We start from the raw sequence: 27,686 nt of genomic DNA, 5'->3' as shown, positions 1-27,686 counted from the left end.
TGCTCCTGCTAGCATGGCAGTACTATCTGGGCACCTTTGCAGTGCCAGGGTGGCAGTGCCAAGTTGCCAGCTGGGCAGTGCCAAGGTACTCACGGTCCAGGGGGAGGGCCAGGGGGCCAGCCTGCACTATCCCTGACCACCCAGGGGCCTCAGTTGGCTGGGAAACCCCCCTGGGTGCCGTTCCGCCTGGTCCACGTTTGTGTGGATCAGTACTGAACGGCACCCGACTGCAGCCTCGCTGGGGAGACTGGTAGATCTGGGAGGCCAGTAGATATCGGGTGAACTCGCCTAAGTAAGTTTAAACCCTACCTAGGTGCGCGCCGTTACACCACGCCACTTTCAGGCAGGTGTCCGATTCCAACGGCTCGCGGGACTTGGGTAGGTCCCACGCGGCATGAAGGCTTCCGGGAAGTCCTCTCCCGGCATCTACCGGCCACGCTGTGCTCTTGCTCGAACGCAACACGTCCACAAAATCATGCCCTAGGTGTTATCAGTTGTAACCACTCACAAATTTGAGTACAGCCATAGAATTCCTACAGTGCAGAAGGAGGCCATTCAGCCCATCGAGTCTGCACCACTGCCAACCACTGTGCCACTGTGCTGCATTAAGTGAACTGGCAACACCTAACAGGGTGAAATACTGCTCACTTTAGTAAAAGGACGGATCTTGATTCCAGGACTCTGAACTACTAATGGGCACCCATGAATGAACAATAGGAATATAGGATCAGGAATAGCCTATTTGAGCTTGCTCCACCATTTAATTAGATCATGGTTGATCTGTATCTTAAATCCATTTACCGACCCTGTTTCCATATCCCATAATACCCTTACTAAACAAGAATCTATCACTCTCAGTTTCGAAATTCTCAATTGCAATATACCTTCAAAAGCTATTTCGGGGAGAGAATTCCAGATTTCCATTAGCCTTCGAGTGAAATGCTTCTTGTTATCATCCCTCAAGGCCGAGTTATAATTTTAAGGTTACACCCCCTTGCAGGGTGCTCCCTCCTAGGAGGAAATCGTCCATCCACCAAATAAATTCTTTGATCATCATAAACATGTCAATTAGATCCCCTCCCCCCCCCCACCCAATAATTTTCTACTCCCGAAGGAAAAGAAGTCGATGAAACCTGTCCGCATAATTTAACCCTTCGACTCCCAGTCTAGTTCTGTTAAATCTATGCTCCACCCATTCAAAAACCGTATATCCTTCCTGAGGTGCAGACCCAGGACTGAACACAGTTCTCCAGGAGCTATCTGACCAAAACTTTATACAATTGCAACATAACTTTTACCTCTTTACATTTCAGCCCCATTGAGATGAAGGCTAATGTTCCATCAGCCTTATTCCTTTTTCTTTCACTTGTTCCCCAGCTTTCAGTGAATTTGGTTCTTGGTCACCTGAACCGCTCTGGTCCTCCACAGTTCCTTGCTTCTCGCCATTATAAAAAATACTCTGAAATGTTTTTCCTTGGTCAAAGGTGGATGATCTCACACTACCCCCACGTTGAGCGCCATCTGCCACCATTTTGCCCAATCACTCAATGTCCCTTTAGGGGCATTTGCGGCTCTACTTTGAGCATCTTCTACTGTTTATATACAAAGGGCTGGATTCACCGTTTTGGAGGCTAAGTGCCGACGCCGCTGTGGGAACTGTGGCATTTTACGACGGATGAATCGGCGCCGAACCCTCACCGATCCTGCGACAAGTGAGGGGCTAGCAGCCACGCCGAGTAAATCTCCCGGCTCCCACGATATAAATGCCTGGAGAATGGTCGGGTCCATGGCCGCGCATGCGCACAGCGACGACCTTCAGCGACCCCCTGGCCACCCCCTGGCCATCTCCCACAAGTCCCCCAGTCCTCGCAGAAGCCCCCACCCCGGCCAGCAGCGCGGCTCCCGGCCGACTGTGGTGGCGCTGGATACAGTCCGCATCCACCACGTCGGGTTCCCGACCACTGTGACCACAAGAACCACGCCATCGGGAACTCGGCCATCGGAGGCGGTGAATCGCGGAGGCCCCGGCGGACATGGGGTCAGGCCCGCTAATGATATGCCAACGGTATTTAAATCCCGCGCGGCAAGCGACGCATTTACGCCATTCTCGGGGTGCCGGAGGATCCCAATTTGGCGTCAAACAGGCGCCTACCGCAATTTTGGTGTCGGAGCCGATTCTCCGCCCAATCGTGTTTGGTGATTTTGGCCGACGGTGAATCCCGCCCAAAGTATTTACAGCACAAAAATGGACATCAGCCCAACAGCTCCATGCCTAGGTTTATGCCCCAGACGAGCCTTCTCCCACCCCCTCTTAATCTAACTCCATCCAAGTATCTTTCATCTCCTTTCCCCCATTGTGTTTATGTAGCTTCCCTTAAATATAATCAATGCTAGCTGATTCAACTACTCCTTGTGGTAGTGAGTTCCACATTCAAACCACGCTCTGTGGAAAGAGGTTTCTCCTGAATTCTCAATTGAATCCATGACTAAGTAAAATCTATTTATCACCTCTGGTTCTGGTCTCCCCCTGCAAGTGAAAATGGGAGTCAATGATTTCTAAAGGAAAATGAATGGGCACTTGAAGAAAATACATTTAGGGGGCTACAGAGATAGAGTGGGGGAATGGGACTGACAGGATTGCTCTAGAGAGAGCCAGAATGGGCTCTGTGGGCTGAATTACCTCCCTCGGAGCCAGAATGACTATGATTCTTTTTGACATCTACCCAATCACGATCTTAGAAAATGCTGCCAGGCCATCCTCCTTCTTTTATTTTCTCGAGAAGAGACCCAGGCCTGTACAGTCTTTCCTGATAGATAAAACCGCACAGTTCTGATATGATTACAGCAAATCATTTTGCACCTTCATCAATGCCTCTGTGTTCTTTTTATCATAGAGCTTTTTATTTTTATTTTTCCATTCTTAAGGAGCAATTTAATGTGGCCAATCCACCTACCCCGCACATCTTTGGGTTATGGGGTTGAGACCCACGCAGTCACGGGGAGAATGTGCAAACTCCACACGGTCAGTGATCCAGGGCCAGAATCGAACCTGGGACCTGGGCGCCGTGAGGCACTTTTATCATATGGCTGGCAAACCTGTTCACAATGCAATCCATTTTTTAAAAATAAATTTGGAGTGCCCAATTCTTTTTTTTCCCAATTTAGGGACAATTTAGTGTGGCCAATTCACCCACCCTGCACATCTTTTTGGGTTGTGGGGGTGAGACCCACGCAGACACGGGGAGAATGTGCAAACTCCGCATGGACAGTGACCCGGGGCCGGGATCAAAACCAGGTCCTCGGCGCCGTGAGGCAGCAGAACTAACCACTGCACCACCGTGCCGCCATCTCAATGCAATCTAACCAGGGTTCCACACAGGCTTGACGTAACATCTGTAGTTTTATGTTCCCAATTCTGCCTGGTCTACTACTGTGTCTGATTTCTGCCATATCCCTTCAAATTCAGCCTCACCTAAATTAGAAACCTTAGATAATGCGTCAACTCACTCCCTCTCAAACCTATTATGAACTCAATAAGGTGATTGTTAGTTCAGCAATCCCTTAACTGTTAGATTGTTGGCTAATTCTGGCACATTACTCAACATTCTGTCTAATGAGGCCTGTCTTCCTGTTGGTTCAAGAACATAATTTCAGCAAATGTGCTCAAGAAATATTCTGCTTTTGGGATTCCCTTCTTCCCAGTCTCTGTAAGTCTCAGCACTTCACAGCCAATGAAATATCTTTGAAGCACCGCAGTTGTAATGTAGGAAAGACTGCGGCCAAATTGCGCACACTCAACATCCACAAACAGCAGTGTGATAATGAGAGATGACTCCATCCCTTTGTGATGTTGACTGAGGGATAAATATTAGCCAGGGCACACCATGTGCTCCCACTGCTCCTTTTCAAAATGAAGCTCATGGAATCTTTTACACCTGCCCAAGCAGGCAGATGAGGCCTAATCCTAAAGGCTGCACCTCTGACAGTGCAGCATGCCCTTAGTACCTGGAGGGTCACCTTGTTTTTTGTGCTCAAAGCCTGGATTGGGCCTTGAACTCAGAACCTTGTGACTTAGAGGTAACTGAACCATTATTGACACTGGAGGGATATCTATACGTTAAGGTTGGAGAAACTGCTTACAGTTGATTTAAGCTGTTGAATTGACTTTTTTTTTTATTCATTCAGGGGATGTGGGCATTTATTGTCCATCTCTAAAGGCTTGCTCGGCCATTTCAGAGGGCATTTAAGAGTCAACCACATTGCTGTGGGTTTGCAGTCACATGTAGGCCAGACCGGGTAAGGACAGCAGACTTCCTTCCCTAAAGGTCATTAGTGAACCAGATGGGTTTTTACAACAATCAACAACGGTTTCATGGTCATCATTAGATTTATAATTCCAGATATTAATTGAATTCAAATTTCACCATCTGCTATGGTGGGATTTGAACCCAGGTTCCCAGAACATTATCCTGGCTCTCTGAATTACTGGTCCAGCAACAATACCACAACACCACCACCTCCCCCTAAAGGAGATGATAATGGAAGGAGCAAGTGTTGGAAGAAATCAAGGTAACGTTATTGACAAAGAATGAAATGAATGAAATGAAATGAAAAGAATGCAGGCTCTCAGAGATCTATTGATCTTTCAATTAATGGCAGACGAACATACGAATTATGGGCCAAATGGCCTCCTTCAGCACTGTAGGGGTTCTATGGTTCTATAGCATGATCTATATGACAGTCCTGAAAATCTGGCTTGCCAGTGGTGTCAGATTGTCATTTGTTCAGATTGCCGAGAGACTGTGGACCTTGATCCAGGTCACACAACCCTTCTGTGTATTGCACATACAATTGTGAAAAATTTTACAATGTAGATATATAGCAGCAAACCACGAGGAAGAGAGAGGGCAGCACGGCGGCGCAGTGGTTAGCACTGCTGACTCATAATGCCGAGGACCTGGGTTCAATCCCAGCCCTGGGTCACTGTCCGTGTAGAGTTTGCACATTCTCCCTGTGTCTGCGTGGATCTCCCCCCACAACCCAAAGATGTGCAGGTGGATTGGGCACGCTAAATTGCATTCATTGGGAAAAAAATGTTTTTAAAATTTTTTTTAGAAATGAATAAAAAACAAGAAGAACAGATGATAATAACATGCAATACATGAATATTGGTGAAAATATGTTAATCAGGGATCAAGCCATTTAAATCGGAGAAATGTGCTGGGAAGTGATGTTCCGAAAATGGAAGAATACTTGGATATATGCAAACTCAGGAATTTAGGAACAAATTGAAGATTGAGGTAAGTAATCAAGACCAATGGGTTTGTTGATGTCCAGTAAGATTGAAAAGCTAATTTGCACTGGCTTTACGTTTTTTCTGAAAACAACTTTGGGGGGTTCGGAGTCAATAACAATCACATTTGTATGGCTTTTACTCGTGAGAGATATAAACATCCACAGATGCTGCCAGACCTACTGAGTATTTCAGACTTCCAGCATCTGGAATATTTTGCTTTTGTATCATCGGCTAAAACTGGCCACGTACTTCCCCATGGAGCAAAACTATGGCAGGGAGGAAAAAATAACTTGCATTTGTGTCGCTTTTGCCACTACTCTAGGATGGAGTGTGATCGCTGTTTGCAGGAAAGGATAGGTGGAAAGGAGGCCAAGAAGAAAACCTTGAAATAGTTCACCTTGCTTCACAAAATATTTGATTCATGAGGAATGCAGTTTGGAGGGGGTTCAGAATAAGCAAATGAAACAGGACAAGAACCGAAGGTTGGACACTCCAGCAATGGATCTCAGCTGCTGCCAACCCAGATAGCAGAGGCAAAATGGATGTTTAGGAATATCCAGCTTTCTTGTTTGTAAAGGGCCAGGCACACACAATGGGAAGTTGGCTAAAATGGAATTAACCTTAGATCCATACAAACAAACATTAAATTGCTCACTTCTTGGCCTTGTGTTTGACACTGATTTTTTTCACCCTTTGACCTTTCTGTTTATTACCACATGTCTCTTGATTGGGTAGGTAAAGCTAAAATGGCACCCCGGATAAGCCAATCCTGGACAGACATGAACTTGGCCAACCCAACCACCGACAGGGACCACAATAGAGCCATAGTAATCTTAGTTGGTTTCAAGGGGATCTCTCAGACAAATAAGGCAAACAATCTAATTAATACATTGATTAAATACATTGAAAATGATTCAGACTCTGAGTCAAGTTCTCCACAGGGAGGAGCTTAGCCAGGGGGGATTCAAGAAAACTCAATAATAGTGATCAAAAATAGCTCCTCATTGAGCTTACTCAGATCACGTTATGGTGTGATCCTTAGCCAGGTTCCAAAGGGTTCAGTTCAGATCCCTGCACTACGCTGAATTAGCTGACCTTAGCCAAGGGCAGCTTTGGAGCTGGATGGAGGCCAGGGTTCTGCTCCTGATCACTTCCCTGAGATGCGCTCGCGTGCGTGAGAATGAGAGATGAGGACAGAATTGAGTTTCACCACAATGTGACCTTTCACCTGTGCTTACACTTGAGTGTGGTTTTTGACTCCTGATGAAGCTGGTGACCTTCCCACCCTTGAGAGGCCTCGGCTGACTTTCCAGGCCCTATTTACACCCCAACAGTTAGCTGCTCCCCCACCCCAGTCAGGCAGAAAGAGGCCGTTGGTAGGCTTTACACAAATTCAAAAGCGTGGAGACTGCAGGCTGCCCGGCAGCACCAAGGTGAGTTGAGAGGCTGAGAATTATGAGGATCTCAGTCCATCAGAACTCCAAAGTCTTGTTCATCTTGGTCCCATTAGAGTTGACTTACCTCAGAGGATGTCCACCCAGCAGATTTTACCACCTACTGCTGCCCTGTTCAGTCGGCAGTTACAACCCCATCAAATGTCTATGGGTCTGACAGGACCCCAATTTGCACATATTAAAAGAGGATCCTAACTGAGATAGGCAAATACTCCAGGCACCTAAGTCGAAAGGCCCAATTAAGATGGTGGCAGATGGAGCTTGAGCAGGGTCAGGGTGGATGCCTTCCACTCCCATTAATGCCAGGCAGGGATGGGTTAAAATACCCTTTCACTGTCTACCCTTGTACACGAGGAATGGCAACTTAGGTGGGGTATATGGGAGGACTGCAGGTACTGAAAGGATAATCACAAATCACAGCTCATTTTGGCAATCTCAACATCAGCCCCAGGAGTCCTGGTAATACAGCAAAAAGTTACTGTCAGATCCCGACTGATATAGAACAAGCTCTTTATATAGAGGTGAGGTTACCTGTCGAACACTGGCCAGATAACACAAGCTCTTTATACAGAAGTGAGGTTACCTGTCACACCTTGCCTCTGTGCTGTAAGCACTAATCTTTCCAACTCCCAGTCTTTACTGTTTGCTTCATATTTGGGTAGTTTTTTTTTGGTGAGCAAGTGAATTGTTACCTGAGCTGTGTGAATCACAAATGAAGGAAACTGTCTACATCCCTTCCTGCATTCAGTCACATTGAATCTCCCGGTGCCCCTATCCACAAGTTGGAGCTGAGAATTAGTTGACTGAGTCCCACACACTGAGTGCCCTGACCAGCAGAACACACACTCATGACTCCTGAATTCGCCCCTGGCTTATTATTCACTGAGGCTGAAATAAGGCCCCATTTTCTATGAAGTTCACCAAAATCCGAGTGGCTGCACAAACCCCAGAAAACTGTCGCAACCCAGGCTACAAAGATAGGCTGATGGACCCCAGGAATGGAGCTGTCACAAAGATAATGACCGAGCCATTAACTCAATGTAAATGAGTTACAGCCAAAGAGTGATCTTCATGGCCCTGTCTGGTTCACTGACTATTCGTGAGTGGAAATGGTTAGTCTGTGTGACAGATCCTGTGAAGAGGAATGTACATCTCCTCCCCTCAACACAGTGAGATTAATAAAATTCCGAGATCACTCACCTCTCAAACGCTGTCGTTTCCTCCCTTGCCTGATCCTTCTGTGCTCTAAATCCATTTCATATCCCGTGCCTGGGGTTCGGTGCGTAGCTAGCCCCTCAGCAGTTGTCTGGTGTGCTCCCTAGAAGTCCCCATACAGCGCAGTAGCTTTAGCACCCTCCTGACAAATGGCGAGACTGAAGTCCAAAACAAACAAGTTGACCGCCTGTCGGCAGACACTCTGACATTCCTTATCTGCAGAGTAACAAGATCTGTGTTCTCAGCACCTGCCGCCTGACTGAAGGAGGAGGTTCGCTCTGCCTAAGGCAGTCCCCGAGCTTTGCTTAAAGAGCCGTTTCTCACTCTTTGGGTTCCGTACAAGGCAAGAGATCTGGTCAGGGTGCTGTGCTAACATGCCTGGTAACCTCCCACTGAAGTGTTTCAAACAGGTTCTACTGGTGTGGAGCTGTACAGACAGAGAGCACGAGAGGGAGAGAAAGAGAGAGGTGCTGTTTCATTCTCTAAGTAACATTCAGTGCTCATTAAAAGGCAGTTCCCGCATGGCACTATGTAAATAAGGCACATGAACTTGCCCAAATAGAACTAAACATAAAAAACTTGGCTCTGCCTCTGATCAATATGACTGGGGAATAATAATCTAGCCTGGCTGATAAATCAGTTCAATGAATAATTTACAGACTAAACATGACTCCCCTTCACGCCCACTCTTGATTCTATTTGGTTGCCATTTGGAATTCTCCAGAAAAAAAATAGTTTATACTGTGAAGCTGAGGCTTTTCTCAAGCCATTCTAACAGAAGGAGGCCTGTGTGCCGGGCACTAGCCTTTCAGCTAGGGCTGTTTATTCTACTTCCTCGAGACCTTTTCACATTTAGAATTTTTAGCTTAATCGACGGTTGCCTCTTTTACAGAAGCACCGAGTCCAAACGTCAATCCGCACAAATGTCAAGTCTCGGCCTAGAGCAGGTTTCAGAGCAGAAGTCACCTGAGCTGGGAGATGGTGTGACTTAGACATACGAGGTGAGAAGTTGTCCCTTTCTGCAGTTAAAAGGAAAGATTTGTATTTACACAGCATTCTTCAAAGGACTTGACTGATGGTGAACAATCTGAAAGTGCACTTTAACTCGCACAAACAGAGCTGCCATCTTGTGCCTAGCAACGGCCCACAATTCCTTTGGTAAATAACCAGTTAGTCTGATTTTGAAGAAGTCAGTTTAACAAGGATACTGGTACTCCTTGCTCTTCTTCAAATAGTGCCATGGGATCTTTTACATCCTGGACCCAGCAGCAAAGGGGGAACGTCGCTGATAAGATCTTTCAGCCATGGTGAACTGGAAGGAGTGGAATTGTACAGAACCTCCTCGGGCTGTATGACTCACATTGAATGTATACAGTGAATATTACATGTATCACAATTGTATTGAAGCACCCCAGAGTGCAACTTGATCTATGCAGATAACCATAACTAGATACCATTGCGCCATTTGTAATGACCATTTTGAAATGTCTGTAATGTTTCTGCGACTGTACTGAAACACCTCAAGAGTGGAAAGTGATATATGTAGAGAACCTCAATATTATTGCACTCTGTGTATTGGCCATTTGGAAATGTTTGTAATGTTTTTTCAGATATGCCAGGAAAGGCTTCATTACCCTCATCTCTAAGCAAAAGTGGGAAAGGGGGTAAATCAGAAATAGGTGACCCATTTCGCATTTGAATGTGGAGGACAAAATTCTACCCAAGGTCATTGTCAATCGGGTCAGGTCTGTTCTGGAGTTGGTGATCCACCCTGATTCAACCTACCCTGTAGCCAGAAAAAAGATCACTGACAGCCTTGCTCCACTCAGGGATACAATCACCTATGTGTGGGACAAGGGTGTGGATATCTGCCTCATCGGCCTGGACCAGGAGTTGAAAGAATATTACACGCCTACATGATGGATGAGGTTTGGGGAGGGATTTCGCAATTGGATCCAACCGCTCTACACGAACATCAGTTGCACAGTTTCAGTCAATGGGTGGGAAATAGTAAGCTTTCCAATTAAATCAGGAGTCAGTCAGGGCTGCCCTCTCTCTTTGGTGCTGTTTGTGTGTGAGGTAGAATCCTCTGCTGAGTCCATGAGGAAGGATTCGGACACTGTGGGGGCACTCAAGTCAAAGTCTCCTGTATATGGATGACATCACTGTCTTCCACTCAGATCTGCTGTCGCTGCGCAGGCTGATCAACATCTGCCACCAGTTCAAACTGGTTTCGGGTGCCAAGATCAATCGTGACAATCCCCTGTCCCCTTCAACGTCAGGTCAGACTGCCTGAGAGTGCTGGGGATATGGTTTGGATGGACCAAGGCATGTGTTAGAAACTGGAAGGAGCAAGTAGGAATAATGAAACAAAAACTGTGAGCTATGCTCCCTCTCCATTACAGATAAGAACCTGTTCATCAGGTGTGAGGTGCTCTCGGAGTTGCTGTGCATGGCATGGATCTAGCCCATTCCTCACTCCTGGGCTGTGGCAATCACCAAAGCCATTTTCTGCTTCAACTGGAGGTCGGAAATGGACCACATTTGCAGAGACACAACATACAAACCTCTACACCTCTACACAGTGGGCCAAACAGCTGGCTTGTAATGCAGAACAATGCCAGCAGCGCGGGTTCAATTCCCGTACCGGCCTCCCCGAATGGGCGCCGGAATGTGGCGACTAGGGGCTTTTCACAGTAACTTCATTGAAGCCTACTTGTGACAATAAGCAATTATTATTATTATTGTTATTGTATTATTATCTCAACATCTCCTGAATCCTGATGGCCACCTTTGTGTGTGGCTGCATCAGACCGAGCGTAGATCCTCGGCACACTGTCACTATGTGCTGAGGTTCTACCTGCCCCGGTGTTGTGAAGGATAGATCGAGCCAGGTTGCCGCGGATCACTTCAAGTAGTTGGGCGAAGCCGTACCACCTATCCCTCATGGAAAAATATATTCAGAGAAACACCTTTGGCCACACTTCCATCGGGCAGTGGTCTGCACATAACCTTCAACAGACCCTTTGGGAAAAAGAAATGGTGGGTCCTGTCGGATGATTCGCTCAACAGATTGTCAAGGTCATTTGGCAAACTGCCTCATCTATAGAACTTTCAAACACGCTCCAAGACTGAGATTGGATGGTGATGAGAAAGGCCCTCCCAGTCACATCCTTTCTACAGAGTGTTGCTCTTATTAGCCTTAGTTTTATTAGCTCTAATTCTGTCACCTCTGCTCACGAGTCGCCAGGTATCGTTCTGATACCGCCACGTGGTTCAAGCTTAAGTAATGATTAATAATGCAGCACACCGCTTAGTAAATGTTAAATCAACGATCATTTATTATATACAGCAATAAATACTTATACAATAATCCTACTTCTAGACTATTACCTACCACTAAAGGCCAATACTTAACTTTGGTGATGGCCCACCAGGTCAGGGAAATGAATGGTCTATCGAATTGGGTCTGGCCTGCGGGATTCAAAAAGGCTGGTACGGGTCGATAGTCTGGAACACCTATCTGGTAGCGATCGCTGGAGTAAGACTTACTTGTTCTTTCATCGGAGGGTCTCAAAGGTTGCGAGTAGGAGAAGAAGAGTCGATCTGAACTTGGCCCATATTTTATCGTCCCTAGGAGCTTCCCGCCTCTCGGGGCGGACCTTGACCCTGGTCCCAAGTGATTGGACTTGGTCCCAATCACTGGGTTCGATATGCTCCAATAATGGGGCGATTCCTTGATCGGGGGGTGGTCGTCCACCTTTCTTTGTCTCAGCCACCGCTGGCGCCGAGAGGTCTGGATTGGCTTTCAATTGCTAATTTGTAGCAATTGTTCCCGGGGATAGCCGATTAAACTGCAGATGGCTGGGTTGATGTGCTGTTCATGGTTGCAGGTATCGGTCTGGGCCAACTTCCCCAGAGCCGAATACACTGTTCTGCCTGCAGCTGTCCGTTTTGAGTCCTGTTGGCTGATTTTCCCATCAGCCTCTTTAGTTCGCCATTTTACATCGGGGTTTGGCCATTTTACTCGGGAATCAGCCATTTTAGGTGGCTACAAGAGCCCAGTGTCTCACCCCATCCCCACGTTGCCCTCGAGGTGACTGTGGTCGGGCAAAGGCTATTGTCCACCACCTTGTGGAATGTGCCTTTGCAAAGAAGGCCTGGAGAGAGATGAGGAGGTTTTTGTTGAGGTTCATCCCGAGCAGCTCTGTGCTCTACAGACTGTTCCCAGGGAGGCACACCGACGAGACGTACTTCAACTCATAGACTCAAAGACTCCCTCCAGTGCAGAAGGAGACCTTTTGGCCCATCGAGTCTGACCCTCGGAAAGAAAACCCTATCTAGGCCCACTCCACCACCCTATCCCTGTAACCCCACCCAACTGTGAGACACTAAGGAGCAATTTAGCATGGCCAATCCACCTAACCTGCACATCTTTGGACTGTGGGAGGAAACCAGAGCACCCGGAGGAAACACACGCAGACACAGGGAGAAAGTGCAGACTCCACACAGTCACCCAAGACCAGAATTGAACCCGGGTCCCTGGCACTGATTGGCAGCAGTGCTAACCACTGTGCTGCCACAACTGTTGCTGAAAGATCATCAGCTCAGTGAAAGACGTTCTTTGGTCTGCCTGAAACATGTTGGTTTTCCAGCGCAAAGAGTGTGGAAGACTGGCACATTCCAAGGTCCAGGACTACATGCTGAGGGATGCACTAAAGCTTGGAACAGCCACCGCAGAGGTGCAATGGGAGAAGGTCACTGACTAAGGTCTTTCAGCCATAGGGAATTGAGAGGAGTGGAATTGTACAGAAAGCCCCTGAGCAGTATGATTCACATTGAATTTTCACGGATCACAATTGTATTGAAGCACCTCAGGGTACAACTTGATCTGTGTGGACAACTTAAATGCCTTTGCACCACTTGTAAAGACCATTTTGAAATGTCTGCAATGTTTCTTAGGTTGTATTGAAGCACCTCAGAGTTCAACATGGGGCTGGATTCTTCATTTTGGTTACTAAGTGCTCCTGCCAGCAGAGACTCGCTCCTGGTCTCCACTGGCGCTTGGAGCAGCGCCGAGGTGCAAGTCAAAAGCAGCTAAGTGCTTTCACTTTCTCTTTTTCACAGCTGAAAGCACTTAGCTGCTTTTGATGTGGTAAACAACTGTCAATCATAGCAAGAGTGTTTATTAACATCGTGGTTAGCATCAAAACAGGGTAATGGAGGTGCACTCAAGTGAAAAGGGAAAGATAGATAACAATCCACCACACACGTCTCTGGTAAATAAAACTGTCAATCACTGGCTAATGCAATGTATTGTTGTATAAAATTGAATGGAAGATTTGCATTTCAAAGGCTGTCAAGGGATTTGAAGTATACTGAGCTTTCCAGCAAGCCTCTGACACTTGTAAGAACTGCTGCTTTAAACACTTTTGACTGAGGCAGCAGATATAAGTGAAAATGCCGTGATTTTTCACTATACTGCCTGAGCTGCTCTTCAGCTTCAGACAGGGGTATGTCTCTTATGGGGGCCTCTGATGGGGGTCACCATTGGGGGTCTGATGGGATGCCTGATGGGGGGGGGGGTCTGGGGGGATCGTGGAGGGGGCAGGATTTGCTTGTGAGGGAGGTGGGCCTTCCGATGGACTTTGGGGACACCTCTGGTTATGCACCGATCCCCGTGATCCACCATGGGGTCCATCATGCCAGGGCCACGCTTGGGAAAACTTGCACCAAATCCCGTGGGGACGATTTCCCTCTGTGGGGATCGGTGCATAATGATGGGGTGGAGACTCAGGCTTCCAGTCCATTAATCGGATGCAAATGGGTGAAAATCACTCATTTGTATCCTCCCGCCAGCAGGGGTTGTGTAGCTCACTGCCGAGCGGTCGAGCAGAACCCACGGGATTGGTGCCCAATAGGATTTTTGGCCGACACTCTATTCGCCGCCAGGTCCGGAAACCCAATACCGGAATCGAGCAATGGGGAATCCATTGATGTATGTAGAAAACGGGAATATTATTGCAGTTTGTACAATGTCCATTTTGAAATTCTTGTAATGTTCTTTCAGATAATTTGCAGAGATTTTTTCAAAGACAAAGGAAGAGCTTCAGTCTAACATCCCATCCAAAGATCTGCACCTCTGACAATGCAGTAGTCCCTATCAGTGCTGCGTTCAAGTCCAGCACGAGTGCTGCAGTTTGGAACCACGACCTGCTGACCCGGAAGCAGAATGTTACCAATTGAGCCAAGTTAGAACAAAGCAGCCTTAAGTGGCACTGACTTGAGGGTGTGAATTTTATTTGACTCTGTCCTATTGCAACAAGCTGCAGCAGGAGTTAGCTCAGGGCCAATTTTCACAAGTTTGATCCTGGCAGTTTCTAGCCACACAAAAATTCTTCAAGTAATTGTGCTTGGATATCAAGATGTGACTTGGAGATTTTCCACAGCCTAATTAATGGAGACTTCAGAAATCCTGGTCTAGCAAATAATTGGTGATGGTTTAGTGTCTTCTGACAGCTAAGGGGCAAGTGATAAACTTGTCGGTGGCAGAGGAACAGTGGAATAATGCTATTTACTTCTAGTAGTGCTGAGAAGAGAAACATCTTGCCAAAGCTTTTCATCTTGAACTCACCAGGACAAATGCAAGAATTCCAATTTTCAAATGATCACAACCATTTATTCCACACATGATATTGTGCTGGAGAACATAAGTGTGCATATGAGAGAGGGAGAATGGGAAGTTGTGCAAAGCAATATTAGACCGTGACTGAATGCACATGAATGAGTGTTTGAGAGAGTGCGAGACAATGGGCGTGAGTTACTGCCTGTTCACAGTGGCAGGAAATTCCGGTCCTATGCTGGCACACAGGTTTCCCGAAGGCAAAGGGTGCTGTTAACAGGAAAATCAGCTCACAACAGCGGGACTGGTAGATCCCGTTGGCGGGCCGCCTCCCCCGCTGAATAACACGCGGCAGGTGGTTGGTAAATCCCGTCCAACACGTGTGTGTGTGTGTGTGTGTGTGTGTGTGTGAGAGAGAGAGAGAGAGCATGAGGGAGGGAGGGTGAGAGCATAGTGGGAGGGTGAGTGCATGAGTGGGAGGGTGAGAGCATGAGTGGGAGGGTGAGAACATGAGTGGGAGGGTGAGTGCATGAGTGGGAGGGTGAGAGCATGAGTGGGAGGGTGAGAACATGAGTGGGACGGTGAGTGCATGAGTGGGAGGGTGAGTGCATGAGTGGGAGGGTGAGATTTGTGTGCACGGGGATTCTGCACGGGTGCAGAATGTGCCAGAGTAAAACAGAGTGAGGTGAGTGAATGAGAAGTTGTGTGAGAAAGTACCAAGTACAACACAATGCCTAATGGCATTTCTGCATTCACAATTTTATTCATTTTCACAACGAATTTGGGCGCCAGCTAAATTAATTACACATGGAACATTACTGCACAGTTGTCAAATTAATTCTACCGTGGAAAAAGATGGTGTACTGAAGCACAGAGGGCACCGTCCTGAGGGAGAGGCGCAATGTCACAATAATGAGTGACTCAGGGGCTTCCTTCCCCCTTATCTGATTAACACTGCACTGAGTGAGTGAGGAACTCCGCACTCTACCTGATCTGTGCTGTTTACATGAGACACGGTCTTGGTGCTGCTGCGAGGGACTTTACACCCACACGTCCGACTTTGTCTCAGTTCTTGAGCTTTAGGGTGTGATGTGGGGGTGTGGGTACATGGCTACGGTATCAGACTATGAATTGCAGGCCCTGTTCACCATCTCCCAGGTAATTATAACATGTCAACTAGCACTTTTTAAATATCTGGAGTTTTTTTCCCCTTCATGGCATCTTAGATTATGTAAGAACTGTATTCATGCTTATCAGACACGCTGCTGATTGCATGTTGCTGAATAACATTGAGTAATCGTATGGGGGTGAGTAATTCTGAATGACCCCCTCCAGAAACACTGTAGCATATGGAATGATACACCCATCACTCACCTATTAAACTGCAGGAGAAATTTCTCATTGGGCAACAAAGTATTTCTGTTATCCCACTTCCCCCCTCATGCCCAGGAATGGAAAGGTGGTGCAATCAATAAATAGATGTAAACATTTGGATATATATGATGCAGGGATAATTTTAATGGACGGTTTTATTGAGTATATGTGGATTTAAAAAAATACACATCTTTGACATTAAATTCTCAGGACTGGCTCAAAAGCAGACTTGTTTTAAGTGAGAGCCTGAATTTGTTCCAATGCCCGAGAGTTGATACCAAATGGCAAAAAAAGATGCCTGTCCTCCTCATACAGGTCTCGACAGGCAGCCGACAGATTATTTTCTGTTGCCTGGGTACCAGCCAAACTCTTCACATCACCAGAGAACAAATAGGAAGAGACAAGCAGAGCTCTTAGATAGGGGAATTGTGGAGGCTGATCGCGCAGAGCAACTGGCAAGTCTCATCCAGTTTGAAGGGAATACTGACAGGCCCATGGCCTCAATTGAAGCAGTGGTTCTATTAAAAGGTTCTTGAAAGAGGGCCTGTTGGAAACATTCACTCTTAAGCCAATGATGTGTTGGGTGTTCTGGATCACAAACAGGTCACCAACACTGGAAGTGGTGCGACTCTATTTTATTATAAGATTAACTATATTAACATACTTGAACTGTGGGTAAATGCAATACCAGCTTTAACTGTTGACCCTTGCCTAGTCCTAACCAGGTGATGCACTCAGCACATGGTGAATGTCTGTGTTGCAGGCTGTGAGCTCTGTGCTCCGAGCTGGCTGCTACTAGAATGAGCGGGAACTCTCCTGTCCCCTATCTTTATAGTGCGTGTGCTCTCACTGGCGATTGGCTGCGGTGTTGTGTATGCTGATTGGTCCCACTGCATGTCCATCAGTGTGTGTGTGTCTGCACCATAATATACGGGTGTATATTATGCCAGCCAACAGCTTTTGAAGGGATGTGCTAATACTGATTAAAGTGTTTTTAAGCTACAATTATAATTTTAAGTTTGGAAATCACTCCTATGAAGTCTCTTCCTACAGTAAAAGCGCTTTATAAGTGAAAGTTATTTTTTTGTTGTGATGAACACAGGAAGCTACACAGATTTTGCTTTGTTGAGAATGGTATCAGACTGTCTAAACATTGCAAACGTTCAGGGTGATAGTTATCCAAAGCGCTGGGATTCCTCGCATGCCTTTGTTTAAAATGCTTGCCATTCAACTTCTTCGTGGTTCACTGGGTAAATACCTGTGGTACTCGGCATGCAGGTCAGGAAGCTCCCGGTTCTACCTCTGGTCCTTGAGTAATCAAATTTGGGAGGAAGAGGTGACCATTATGATGAGGAGAAAAATTAGTCAGGGTTTCCATTTCTGATCATCATTGATGCGACCATCTATTCACATGAGACAGAGAGTTGAAGTGAACAGTGGCTTTAATCAACTAGAACAGTGCCTGCCTGCAGCTGCTCTGCACTGAGAGCCGCCTACAGGGCAGCTGCTCTATATACCTCGACTCAAGGGGGCGGAGCCATGGGCGGAGCCCATAAGGGCACCAACATGATACAAGCGGTGTAATACAATACAATGGTCCATAGGTGGAGCCCACAAGGGCAACAACATAGTACAATGCAATACAGTGGTGAATGGTTGCCATAATACGTTCACCACATTCACCCCCTGTTAAAAGATTGAAGTCCAGCAGGGGTGAAGGGCTCACAGGGTGAGTCTGTCCGGTGCCCTCATCATGCGCTGCGATCGCCTGAGCTCTGGTTTTGCAGCGGGCACGGGTGTCGAACATGTCGGTGCGGGCATGGGCGTTGAACTCGTCAATGTGGGCACGGGTGTGGACTCCGGGAGCGTGTCTTCTGGAGCTTCATCCCTGTAGGTCGGCAATGGGGGGAGGGGGTATAGGAGGGGGGGTGGAGGCCATGTAGGGGTGGGGGCACTGTTCGGTGTAGATTGGGGGGGTAGGGGATGGTTTTAGGGGATCCTGCGGGTGCCAGATCCCGGAGGGAGACCGTATCTTGTCGGCCATCGGGGTGCGCCACGTATGCATACTGGGGTTGGGGTGAAGGAGCTGGACCCTGTCGACCAGGGGGTCGGACTTATGGCTCCTCGCGTGTTTCCGGGGGTACGGGCCCCGGTGTCTTCAGCCAGGCTGGAAGCGAGACCCCGGAGGTGGATTTCCTGGGGAAAACAAATAAGCGGTCATGAGGGGTCTCGTTCATGGCCGTGCAAAGAAGTGACCTAGTGGAGTGGAGCGTGTCGGGGAGGACCTCCTGCCAGTGGGAAACTGGGAGATTCCTGGGGCATGGGATTGTAAAGGGGAAGCAGGAGAACTCGTCAACGACGTTGAGGAAATACGCGTTGCGGTTGGTAGAGCGGAGGGGCCCTTTGAAGTTGATACTGAGGCGCTCGAAGGGCCGGGGTGCCTTCACCAGGTGGGCCTTATCCAGTCGATAGAAGTGCGGCTTACACTCCGCACAGATCTGGCAGTCCCTGGTCATGGCTCTGACCTCCTCAGAGGAGTAGGGCAGGTTGCGGGCCTTGATATAGTGGAGAAGCCGGGTGACCCCCGGGTGGCAGAGGTCATTATGGATGGCCCGGAGACGGTCATCTTGCACGCTGGCACATGTGCCGCGGGCCAGGGCATCTGGGGACTCATTGAGCTTCCCAGGACGATACACGATATCGTAATTATAGGTGGAGAGTTCGATCCTCCACCTCAAGATTTTATCGTTCTTGATCTTGCCCCGCTGTGTATTGTCGAACATGAAGGCTACCGACCGTTGGTCGGTGACGAGGGTAAACCTTCTACCAGCGAGGTAGTGCCTCCAGTGCCGTACAACTTCCACGATGGCTTGAGCTTCTTTTTCGACTGAGGAGTGTCGAATCTCGGAGGCGTTGAGGGTGCGTGAAAAAAATGCTGTGGGCCTGCCTGCCTGGTTAAGGGTGGCGGCGAGGGCGACCTCTGACGTGTCGCTCTCCACCTGGAAGGGGACGGACTCGTTCACCGCGTGCATCGCGGCTTTGGCTATATCTGCCTTGATGCAGCTGAAGGCCTGGCGGGCCTCAGCCGCCAGTGGGAAGATGGTAGCTTTGATCAGTGGGCCCGCTTTGTCTGCATAGTTGAGGACCCACTGGGAGTAATAGGAAAAGAACCCGAGACATCTTTTCAGCGCCTTGGGGCAGTGGGGAAGGGGGAGTTGCAGGAGGGGGCGCATACGGTCGGGAGGGGGCGCATACGGTCGGGATCTGGCCCCAGGACTCCGTTTTCCACGACATAGCCAAGGATGGCTAGTCTGGTTGTGCGGAAAATGCATTTCTCCTTGTTATAAGTGAGGTTGAGGGCTTGGGCGGTTTGAGGAACTTCTGAAGGTTGGCGTCGCGGTCCTGCTGGTCGTGGCCGCAGATGGTGACGTTATCCAGGTACGGAAATGTGGCCCGCAGCTGTACTGGTCCACCATTCGGTCCATCGTTCTTCGGAAGACCGAGACCCCGTTGGTGACTGCTAAGGGGATCCGGAGAAAGTGGACGAGACGGCCGTCTGCCTCAAAGGCCGTGTAGTGGCGGTCCTCTGGGCGGATTAGGAGCTGGTGGTATGCGGACTTCAGATCTACCGTGGAGAACACCCGGTAGTGTGCAATCTGATTGACCATGTCCGCTATCCGGGAGAGGGGGTACGCATCGAGGTGCGTATACCGGTTTATGGTTTGGCTGTAATCTACAAACCATCCGGTTCTTTTCCCCGGTCCTGATGACCACCACCTGGGCTCTCCAGGGGCTGTTACTGGCCTCGATGATCCCTTCCCTCAAGAACTGCTGGACCTTGGACTGGATAAAAGTCCTGTCCTAGATACTGTACCACCTGCTCCTGGTGGCGACGGGTTTACAGTTGGCGGTGAGATTCGCGAATAGCGGGAAGGGTCGACCTTCAGGGTCGCGAGGCTACAAACGGTGGGGGGGGGGGGGGGTAGGGGCCCGCCGAACTTTAGGGTCAGGCTCCTGAGGTTGCACTGGAAGTCCAGTCCCAACAGAAGAGGAGCGCAGAGATCGGGGAGCACATATAGTTTAAAGTTTGCGTATTCAACACCCTGTATCGCGAGGTTCGCGACTGTGTATCCCCGGATCTGCACTGAGTGCGATCCGGAAGCAAGGGAGATTGTTTGAAATGCGGGGGAGATTTGGAGAGAACAGCGCCTTACCGTGTCTGGGTGTACGAAGCTCTCCGTGCTCCCGGAGTCAAACAGGCAGGGCGTTTCATGCACATTGACCCGGACGGTCATCATGGAGTTCCTGAGGTGCTTTGGGCGTGACTGGTCGAGGGTGACCTCACCGAGTTGCGGGTAGCCGGCGTGGTCAGAGGTGGTGGGGTGGTCCCAAGTTGGCTGCCCCCGTCGGTCGCACATGTCGGGCGGCGATGAAGATGGCGGCCAAGATGGCGGCCCCCATGAGTCGCACATGGCGGGCCGCGTGGGAGACAGCGGCCAAGATGGCGGCCCCCGTGAGTCGCACGTGTTGTGTAGAGTCGAAGATGGCTGCCCCCACGGACAGCACGAGCCAGGTGATGCGTCCGAAGGGGACGGAGCCAGCAGGCACGCAGCCACGCTGCGGGGTCTGCGGGCCTGTGAGTCTGAGAGTCGGGCCTGTGATTTGGAGGACTTGGACCTGGCCAGGCAAGCTTTGGCAAAGTGTCCTTTCTTGCTGCAGTCGCTACAGTTCGCATTCCGAGACGGGCAACGCTGCCTGGGGTGCTGGTTCTGGCCGCAAAAGTAGCAGGGTAACCCCCCGGGTTGGGCGGGCAGCCGCGCGGCACAGGCCTGGGGTACTCTCTGGTTGGGTGTGCACGAGGGGGTCGCGTGGTCGGAGGGGAAAGCGTTGAGGCTCTGAAACGCTACTTCTAGGGAGGTGGCTAGTTTTACCGTCTCTTCTCGGTCGAGGGCGCCCTTCTCGAGCAGGTGCTATCTGACGTAGTTGGACCGGACTCCAGCCATGCAGGTGTCACGGACGGCGAGTTCCATATGTTGTGATGCCGTGACGGCCTGGTAGTTGCAGCTTCGCGCGAGGACTTTCAGGTCGTGTAGGTACTCCTCCAGCGATTCCCTGGGGCGTTGGCGGCGAGTGGTGAGGAGATGCCGCGCAAACACTTCGTTCACTGGCCTCACGTATTGCCGCTTCAGGATCGCAAGCGCGTCTGCGTATGTGGTCGCTTCCTCGATTTGCACGAGGCATGGAGGAGGCTCAGCTTCTGTTCGGCGGTGATGGAGGGCGAGGAGGAGGCGGCGAGGTAGGCCTCGAAACATCGGAGCCAGTGCGAAAAATTCACTTTGGCTTCCGCAGCCTGTGGGTCGAGTTCCAGTCGGTCAGGTTTGAGGGCTGCCTCCATCGCGATTTTGTAGTTGATTAAACTGGTGTGACCATCAATTTACACGAGACAGAGAGTTGAAGTGAACAGTGGCTTTAATCAACTAGAACAGTGTCTGCCTGCGACTGCTCTGCACTGAGACCCGCCTACAGGGCAGCAGCTCTATCTACCTCCCCTCAAGGGAGCGGAGCCCACAAGGGCACCAACATGATACAAGCGGTGTAATACAATATAATGGTCCAGAGGTGGAGCCCACAAGGGCAACAACATCGTACAATGCACTACAGTGGTGAATGGTAGCATTGTGGATAGCACAATTGCTTCACAGCTCCAGGGTTCCAAGTTCGATTCCGGCTTGGGTCACTGTCTGTGCGGAGTCTGCACATCCTCCCCGTGTGTGCGTGGGTTTCCTCCGGGTGCTCCGGTTTCCTCCCACTGTCCAAAGATGTGCAGGTTAGGTGGATTGGCCATGATAAATTGCCCTTAGTGTCCAAAATTGCCCTTAGTGTTGGGTGGGGTTACTGTGTTATGGGGATCGGGTGGAGGTGTTGACCTTGGGTAGGGTGCTCTTTCCAAGACCTGGTGCAGTCTCGATGGGCCGAATGGCCTCCTTCTGCACTGTAAATTCTATGTATAATACGTTCACCACAATCATACAATGTCTGCTCCTGGAAAGCGCAGGTGAGACCAGGTTCAGCTGTCATTCCTTGTGGTAACTGTTATAACCTGCCTGCTTACCACTGGCTAGGGACTAATGGCAATCCCACAATCCTTTGGGAATATGAGCTTCCCCAATGAGGGGGGGCGGAGAAATCATTAGCAGATTCCCTGCATAAATAAAGCTGGCCAGTTTGTAACCGGCTAGAGGAGAGTGAGCAGCAAGAAATAAGCGCAGATCGAGAAGGAGGGTCTGGCAGTGGTCTTTGCGGTAAAACGCTTCCACCAATACGTGTATGGCTGCCACTTCGCTATCGTGACTGATCATAAGCCTCTGCTGGGACTTTTCCAAGAGGATAAGCCAATACCGGCCATTGCTTGCGCACGGATCCAGCGCTGGGCTTTGTTGCTTGCTGCCTACGAGTATGCTCTGGAGCACAAACCAGGAACGCAGATAGCGAATGCCGACGCACTGAGCCGATTGCCTTTATCGACCAGCCCCATGTCGACCACCACGACTGGTGAGGTGGTTGCAACCCTAAATTTTATGGACACCTTGCCTGTCACGGCATCACAGATCCGTGAGTGGACCCAGATGGAGCCAGTCCTGTCAAAGGATCGGCACATAGTCCTGTATGGTGGGCAGCATAGTCAGCTCCCAGGCGAGTTGCGGGCATTTTCCTCCAAGCTGTCAGAGTTCAGCGTGGAAGACGGTATCCTCTTGTGGGGGACGCATGTGATTGTCCCGGAAAAAGGACAGGAGCTGATACTAAGAGACTTGCACAATGGGCATCCGGGTGTGACCAAAATGAAAATGTTGGTGTGGCCAGGCCTCGACACCGACATTGAGAAGGTGGCCCAAAACTGCTCCATTTGCCAGGAGCATCAGAAGCTTCCGCCGGCCCCTACATCACTGGGAATGGCCAGGGCGGCCTTGGGCGCGCTTGCATGTGGATTTTGCTGGCCCTTTTCAAGGATCAATGTTCCTTCTATTAATCGATGCCCAGTCTAAATGATTAGAGGTGCATAAGATGGTAGGCACAACGTCCTGCACAACAATCGAGAAGATGCGTTTGTCTTTCAGTACGCATGGCCTCCCCGAGGTGCTGGTCACGGATAACGGCACTCCATTCACAAGTGAGGAGTTTGTGAGGTTCACGAAGATGAACGGCATACGCCATATCCGCACTGCCCCTTACCACCTGGCTTCAAATGGGTTGGCAGAATGCGCAGTGCAGACATTCAAACAAGGCCTAAAGAAGCAGTCTTCCGGGACGATGGACACGAGACTGGCTCGTTCTTTGTTTTCATATAGGACCACCCCACGTGCGGTGACTGGGGTAGCTCCCACGGAACTCCTAATGGGCCGGAGACTTCGCACCCGCCTTAGCATGGTTTTCCCGGATATTGGCGCAAAAGTACGCCGCACACAAGAACGGCAGGGACAGGATTTTTCTCGGCATCGGCCGATTTGGCAGTTTGCGCCCGGTGACCCAGTGTTCGTTCAAAATTTTGCTGGTGATGCCCAGTGGGTTCCTGGCATAATCTTTCGCACAATGGGCCCTATCTCTTACCGGGTGCAAGCCCAGGGTCGTCTCCAGCGCAAGCATGTAGACCACGTTCGGTCCAGAAGACCATCCCTTCCAAAGATTCCCCGCCCCCGGAGCTCATTTCTACAGCCACAGAAACCAGACACAGTGGAAAGTATTCCTCACGATCTTCCTCTGGTGCCGCACACAAAGCCTGCGCAGGTCGTTACAGAACCGCGTGGAGATAGAGACGCCGAGATGGCGGAGGCAGCGGACTCCGACTCCGAGATGGAGACACAGGACGCCTCAGAGGGGGAATCCTCGGGCCCACGGGCCGTGGATGTACAACCGTTACGCCGATCATCACGGAAGCGCCGTTCTCCATCTCGTTACACGTCGCCCGATCCAGCGCCTCATGCAAATGGTGTCCGGTCTGCGGCAAAACAATTCCGACGCCCTCCTTCGCCAGGGTCTTCGGTGGATTCCTTGGACTTTGGGGGGGAGGGATGTTATAACTGCCTAATAACCACTGGCTGGGGACTAATGGCAATCCCACAATCCTTTGGGTGTATGAGCTTCCCCAATGAGGGGGGGGGAGAAATCACTAGCAGATTCACTGCATAAATAAAGCTGGCCAGTTTGGAACCGGCTAGAGGAGAGTGAGCAGGAAGGAAGTTGCTGCTGCTGCTGTTGTGTGTATAAATATGTGTTATTGTAAATAAATGTTATTTCTTTCTATCCTTCAACTCGTGCTGGAATCTTCGTGGCCCTCACAAAAGTAACTTGTTCTCCAGGCAGTCACTGTGCAGGCTCACGTGTGAAGAATCCCTAATTTAGGTGAAGCACTTGGCGGAATTAAAATTTGCATCCCCATGTTAAAATACCTCCAGCTCCTCTCCCCTTCCCAATTCTGAAACCTCCTCTGGTCCTATAAACTGCCCAACTGCAAGTCCTCTGGCATTTTAACCAGTCGCCCAGTCATGCTTTCAGCTCCCTAGGGCCTAAGCTCTGGAATTGCTCACTGATCCTCTCCTTTAAAATCTTCCTTAAAAAAACTACAGGCGGGATTCTCCATTGTCTAACGCCGATATCGTAATCGGCGATCGGGCGAAGAATCGACTCTGACGCCCAAATTGTCGCTGGTGCCGGTTTGACACTGGTCAGCCATGCTCCGCCCCTTCGGAAATGACGTCACCGCATTGCGCGCCGCGTGCTGTTACAGTGGCATTGGCGCGTCATCAGCTGGCCCTCCCATAACGCTCCCCCCCCCCCCACCCTGAAGGGCCGCGTTCCCGACACGTGTGGTCTCAGCAGTTGGGAACCCAGCTTGGCAGCTGCGGACTGTGTCCAGCGCTGCCACTCTCAGCCAGGATCCGTGCCACTGGCCGGGTGGTGGCCTGTGGGGTCGCGGATGGCGGATCAGGTCCGCGCACGGCAGGCGCCATGTTGTGCGGCGTGACCGCTGCAGGTCATCAGTCACGCGCATTAGCGGCCAAGGACCTGTCCGTTCTCCGGCCATTTTCGACGCAGGCACCGGGAATTTCACCCGGCGACGCTGCTAGATCCTGGGACCGGTGTGGGTTTCACACGGAACTTTTGGTCGTAAAAGACCACACATGCTGCGTTGGCAACAACACTTAGTCGCTGAAACAAAGAATCCAGCCCTACATCTTTGATCAAGCTTTGAGTTCCCTGTTTGCTACGATCTCCTTCTTTGGCTCGGTCGCAGTTTCCATTTGAATACACTCGTGTAAAGCTCCTTGAGATGTCTTCCTGCATTAAAGGTGCTACACCAATGCACAGGTTGTCCTTGTTGATGCGAACACAGAAGTGGTGAGAGGTACCTGCAAAGGTTTAATTTTGTAGAGGTTGCTATTGGTTACCGCTTACCTAAATTTGTTATTCTTGCAGAGGTCCCTAATTGACAAGTTGATTGAACCCATCCACTCCCCTTATCTGTGCTCATAAAGGCTGGGAGGGGAGATTATTCAGGGTTCTATGGGAATCAGACGATCCTCTGAGCAGGCAGAAGCAACATTGCACTCTTCAAAGTCTGGCTGTTCAATGCGGAGCTAATACAATGTAGGATAATGCGGCAGAGTTCACTCCTAGTAGAAGCTGGAGTAAATGATGATAGAACAAACAAAGAACAAAGAAATGTACAGCACAGGAACAGGCCCTTCGGCCCTCCAAGCCCGTGCCGACCATGCTGCCCGACTAAACTACAATCTTCTACACTTCCTGGGTCCGTATCCTTCTATTCCCATCCTATTCATATATTTGTCAAGATGCCCCTTAAATGTCCCTATCGTCCCTGCTTCCACTACCTCCTCCGGTAGCGAGTTCCAGGCACCCACTACCCTCTGCGTAAAAAACTTGCCTCGTACATCTACTCTAAACCTTGCCCCTCTCACCTTAAACCTATGCCCCCTAGTAATTGACCCCTCTACCCTGGGGAAAAGCCTCTGACTATCCACTCTGTCTATGCCCCTCATAATTTTGTATACCTCTATCAGGTCGCCCCGCAACCTCCTTCGTTCCAGTGAGAACAAACCGAGTTTATTCAATCGCTCCTCATAGCTTATGCCCTCCATACCAGGCAACATTCTGGTAAATCTCTTCTGCACCCTCTCTAAAGCCTCCACATCCTTCTGGTAGTGTGGCGACCAGAATTGAACACTATACTCCAAGTGTGGCCTAACTAAGGTTCTATACAGCTGCAACATGACTTGCCAATTCTTATACTCAATGCCCCGGCCAATGAAGGCAAGCATGCCGTATGCCTTCTTGACTACCTTCTCCACCTGTGTTGCCCCTTTCAATGACCTGTGGACCTGTACTCCTAGATCTCTTTGACTTTCAATACTCTTGAGGGTTCTACCATTCACTGTATATTCCCTACCTGCATTAGACCTTCCAAAATGCATTACCTCACATTTGTCCGGATTAAACTCCATCTGCCATCTCTCCGCCCAAGTCTCCAGACAATCTAAATCCTGCTGTATCCTCAGACAGTCCTCATCGCTATCCGCAATTCCACCAACCATTGTGTCGTCTGCAAACTTACTAATCAGACCAGTTACATTTTCCTCCAAATCATTTATATATATACTACAAAGAGCAAAGGTCCCAGCACTGATCCCTGTGGAACACCACTGGTCACAGCCCTCCAATTAGAAAAGCATCCCTCCATTGCTACTCTCTGCCTTCTATGGCCTAGCCAGTTCTGTATCCACCTTGCCAGCTCACCCCTGATCCCGTGTGACTTCACCTTTTGTACTAGTCTACCATGAGGGACCTTGTCAAAGGCCTTACTGAAGTCCATATAGACAACATCTACTGCCCTACCTGCATCAATCATCTTAGTGACCTCCTCGAAAAACTCTATCAAGTTAGTGAGACACGACCTCCCCTTCACAAAACCATGCTGCCTCTCACTAATACGTCCATTTGCTTCCAAATGGGAGTAGATCCTGTCTCGAAGAATTCTCTCCAGTAATTTCCCTACCACTGAAGTAAGGCTCACCGGCCTGTAGTTCCCGGGATTATCCTTGCTACCCTTCTTAAACAGAGGAACAACATTGGCTATTCTCCAGTCCTCCGGGACATCCCCTGAAGACAGCGAGGATCCAAAGATTTCTGTCAAGGCCTCAGCAATTTCCTCTCCAGCCTCCTTCAGTATTCTGGGGTAGATCCCATCAGGCCCTGGGGACTTATCTACCTTAATATTTTTTAAGACACCCAACACCTCGTCTTTTTGGATCACAATGTGACCCAGGCTATCTACATCCCCTTCTCCAGACTCAACATCTACCAATTCCTTCTCTTTGGTGAATACTGATGCAAAGTATTCATTTAGTACCTCACCCATTTCCTCTGGCTCCACACATAGATTCCCTTGCCTATCCTTCAGTGGGCCAACCCTTTCCCTGGCTACCCTCTTGCTTTTTATGTACATGTAAAAAGCCTTGGGGTTTTCCTTAACCCTATTTGCCAATGACTTTTCGTGACCCCTTCTAGCCCTCCTGACTCCTTGCTTAAGTTCCTTCCTACTTTCCTTATATGCCACACAGGCTTCGTCTGTTCCCAGCCTTTTAGCCCTGACAAATGCCTCCTTTTTCTTTTTGACGAGGCCTACAATATCACTCGTCATCCAAGGTTCCTG

General features: G+C 49.5%; 1 protein-coding gene across 2 annotated transcripts in view; it reads right to left on the bottom strand.

Moving 5' to 3' along the window:
• arhgef19 (Rho guanine nucleotide exchange factor (GEF) 19) overlaps positions 1-27,686 on the bottom strand; it is a 162,417-nt gene that overhangs the window by 130,714 nt on the left and 4,017 nt on the right. The window contains exon 1 of one of the 2 annotated variants that reach the window (XM_072478288.1): positions 7,951-8,353. The exons of the other annotated variant lie outside the window; for it this stretch is intronic. Within the exon in view, the coding sequence (XP_072334389.1) occupies positions 7,951-8,005 (55 nt within the window). The 5' untranslated portion in view covers positions 8,006-8,353. Of the gene's footprint in view, positions 1-7,950; positions 8,354-27,686 lie in introns of those variants that run through there. 2 annotated transcript variants of the gene reach the window in all.

Source organism: Scyliorhinus torazame, chromosome 16 (genome assembly GCF_047496885.1).
Source record: "Scyliorhinus torazame isolate Kashiwa2021f chromosome 16, sScyTor2.1, whole genome shotgun sequence".
In the NCBI taxonomy this organism is placed as follows: Eukaryota; Metazoa; Chordata; class Chondrichthyes; order Carcharhiniformes; family Scyliorhinidae; genus Scyliorhinus; species Scyliorhinus torazame.
Note: the sequence above shows the minus strand (reverse complement) of the source record. Positions and strands in the feature narration are given on the sequence as shown.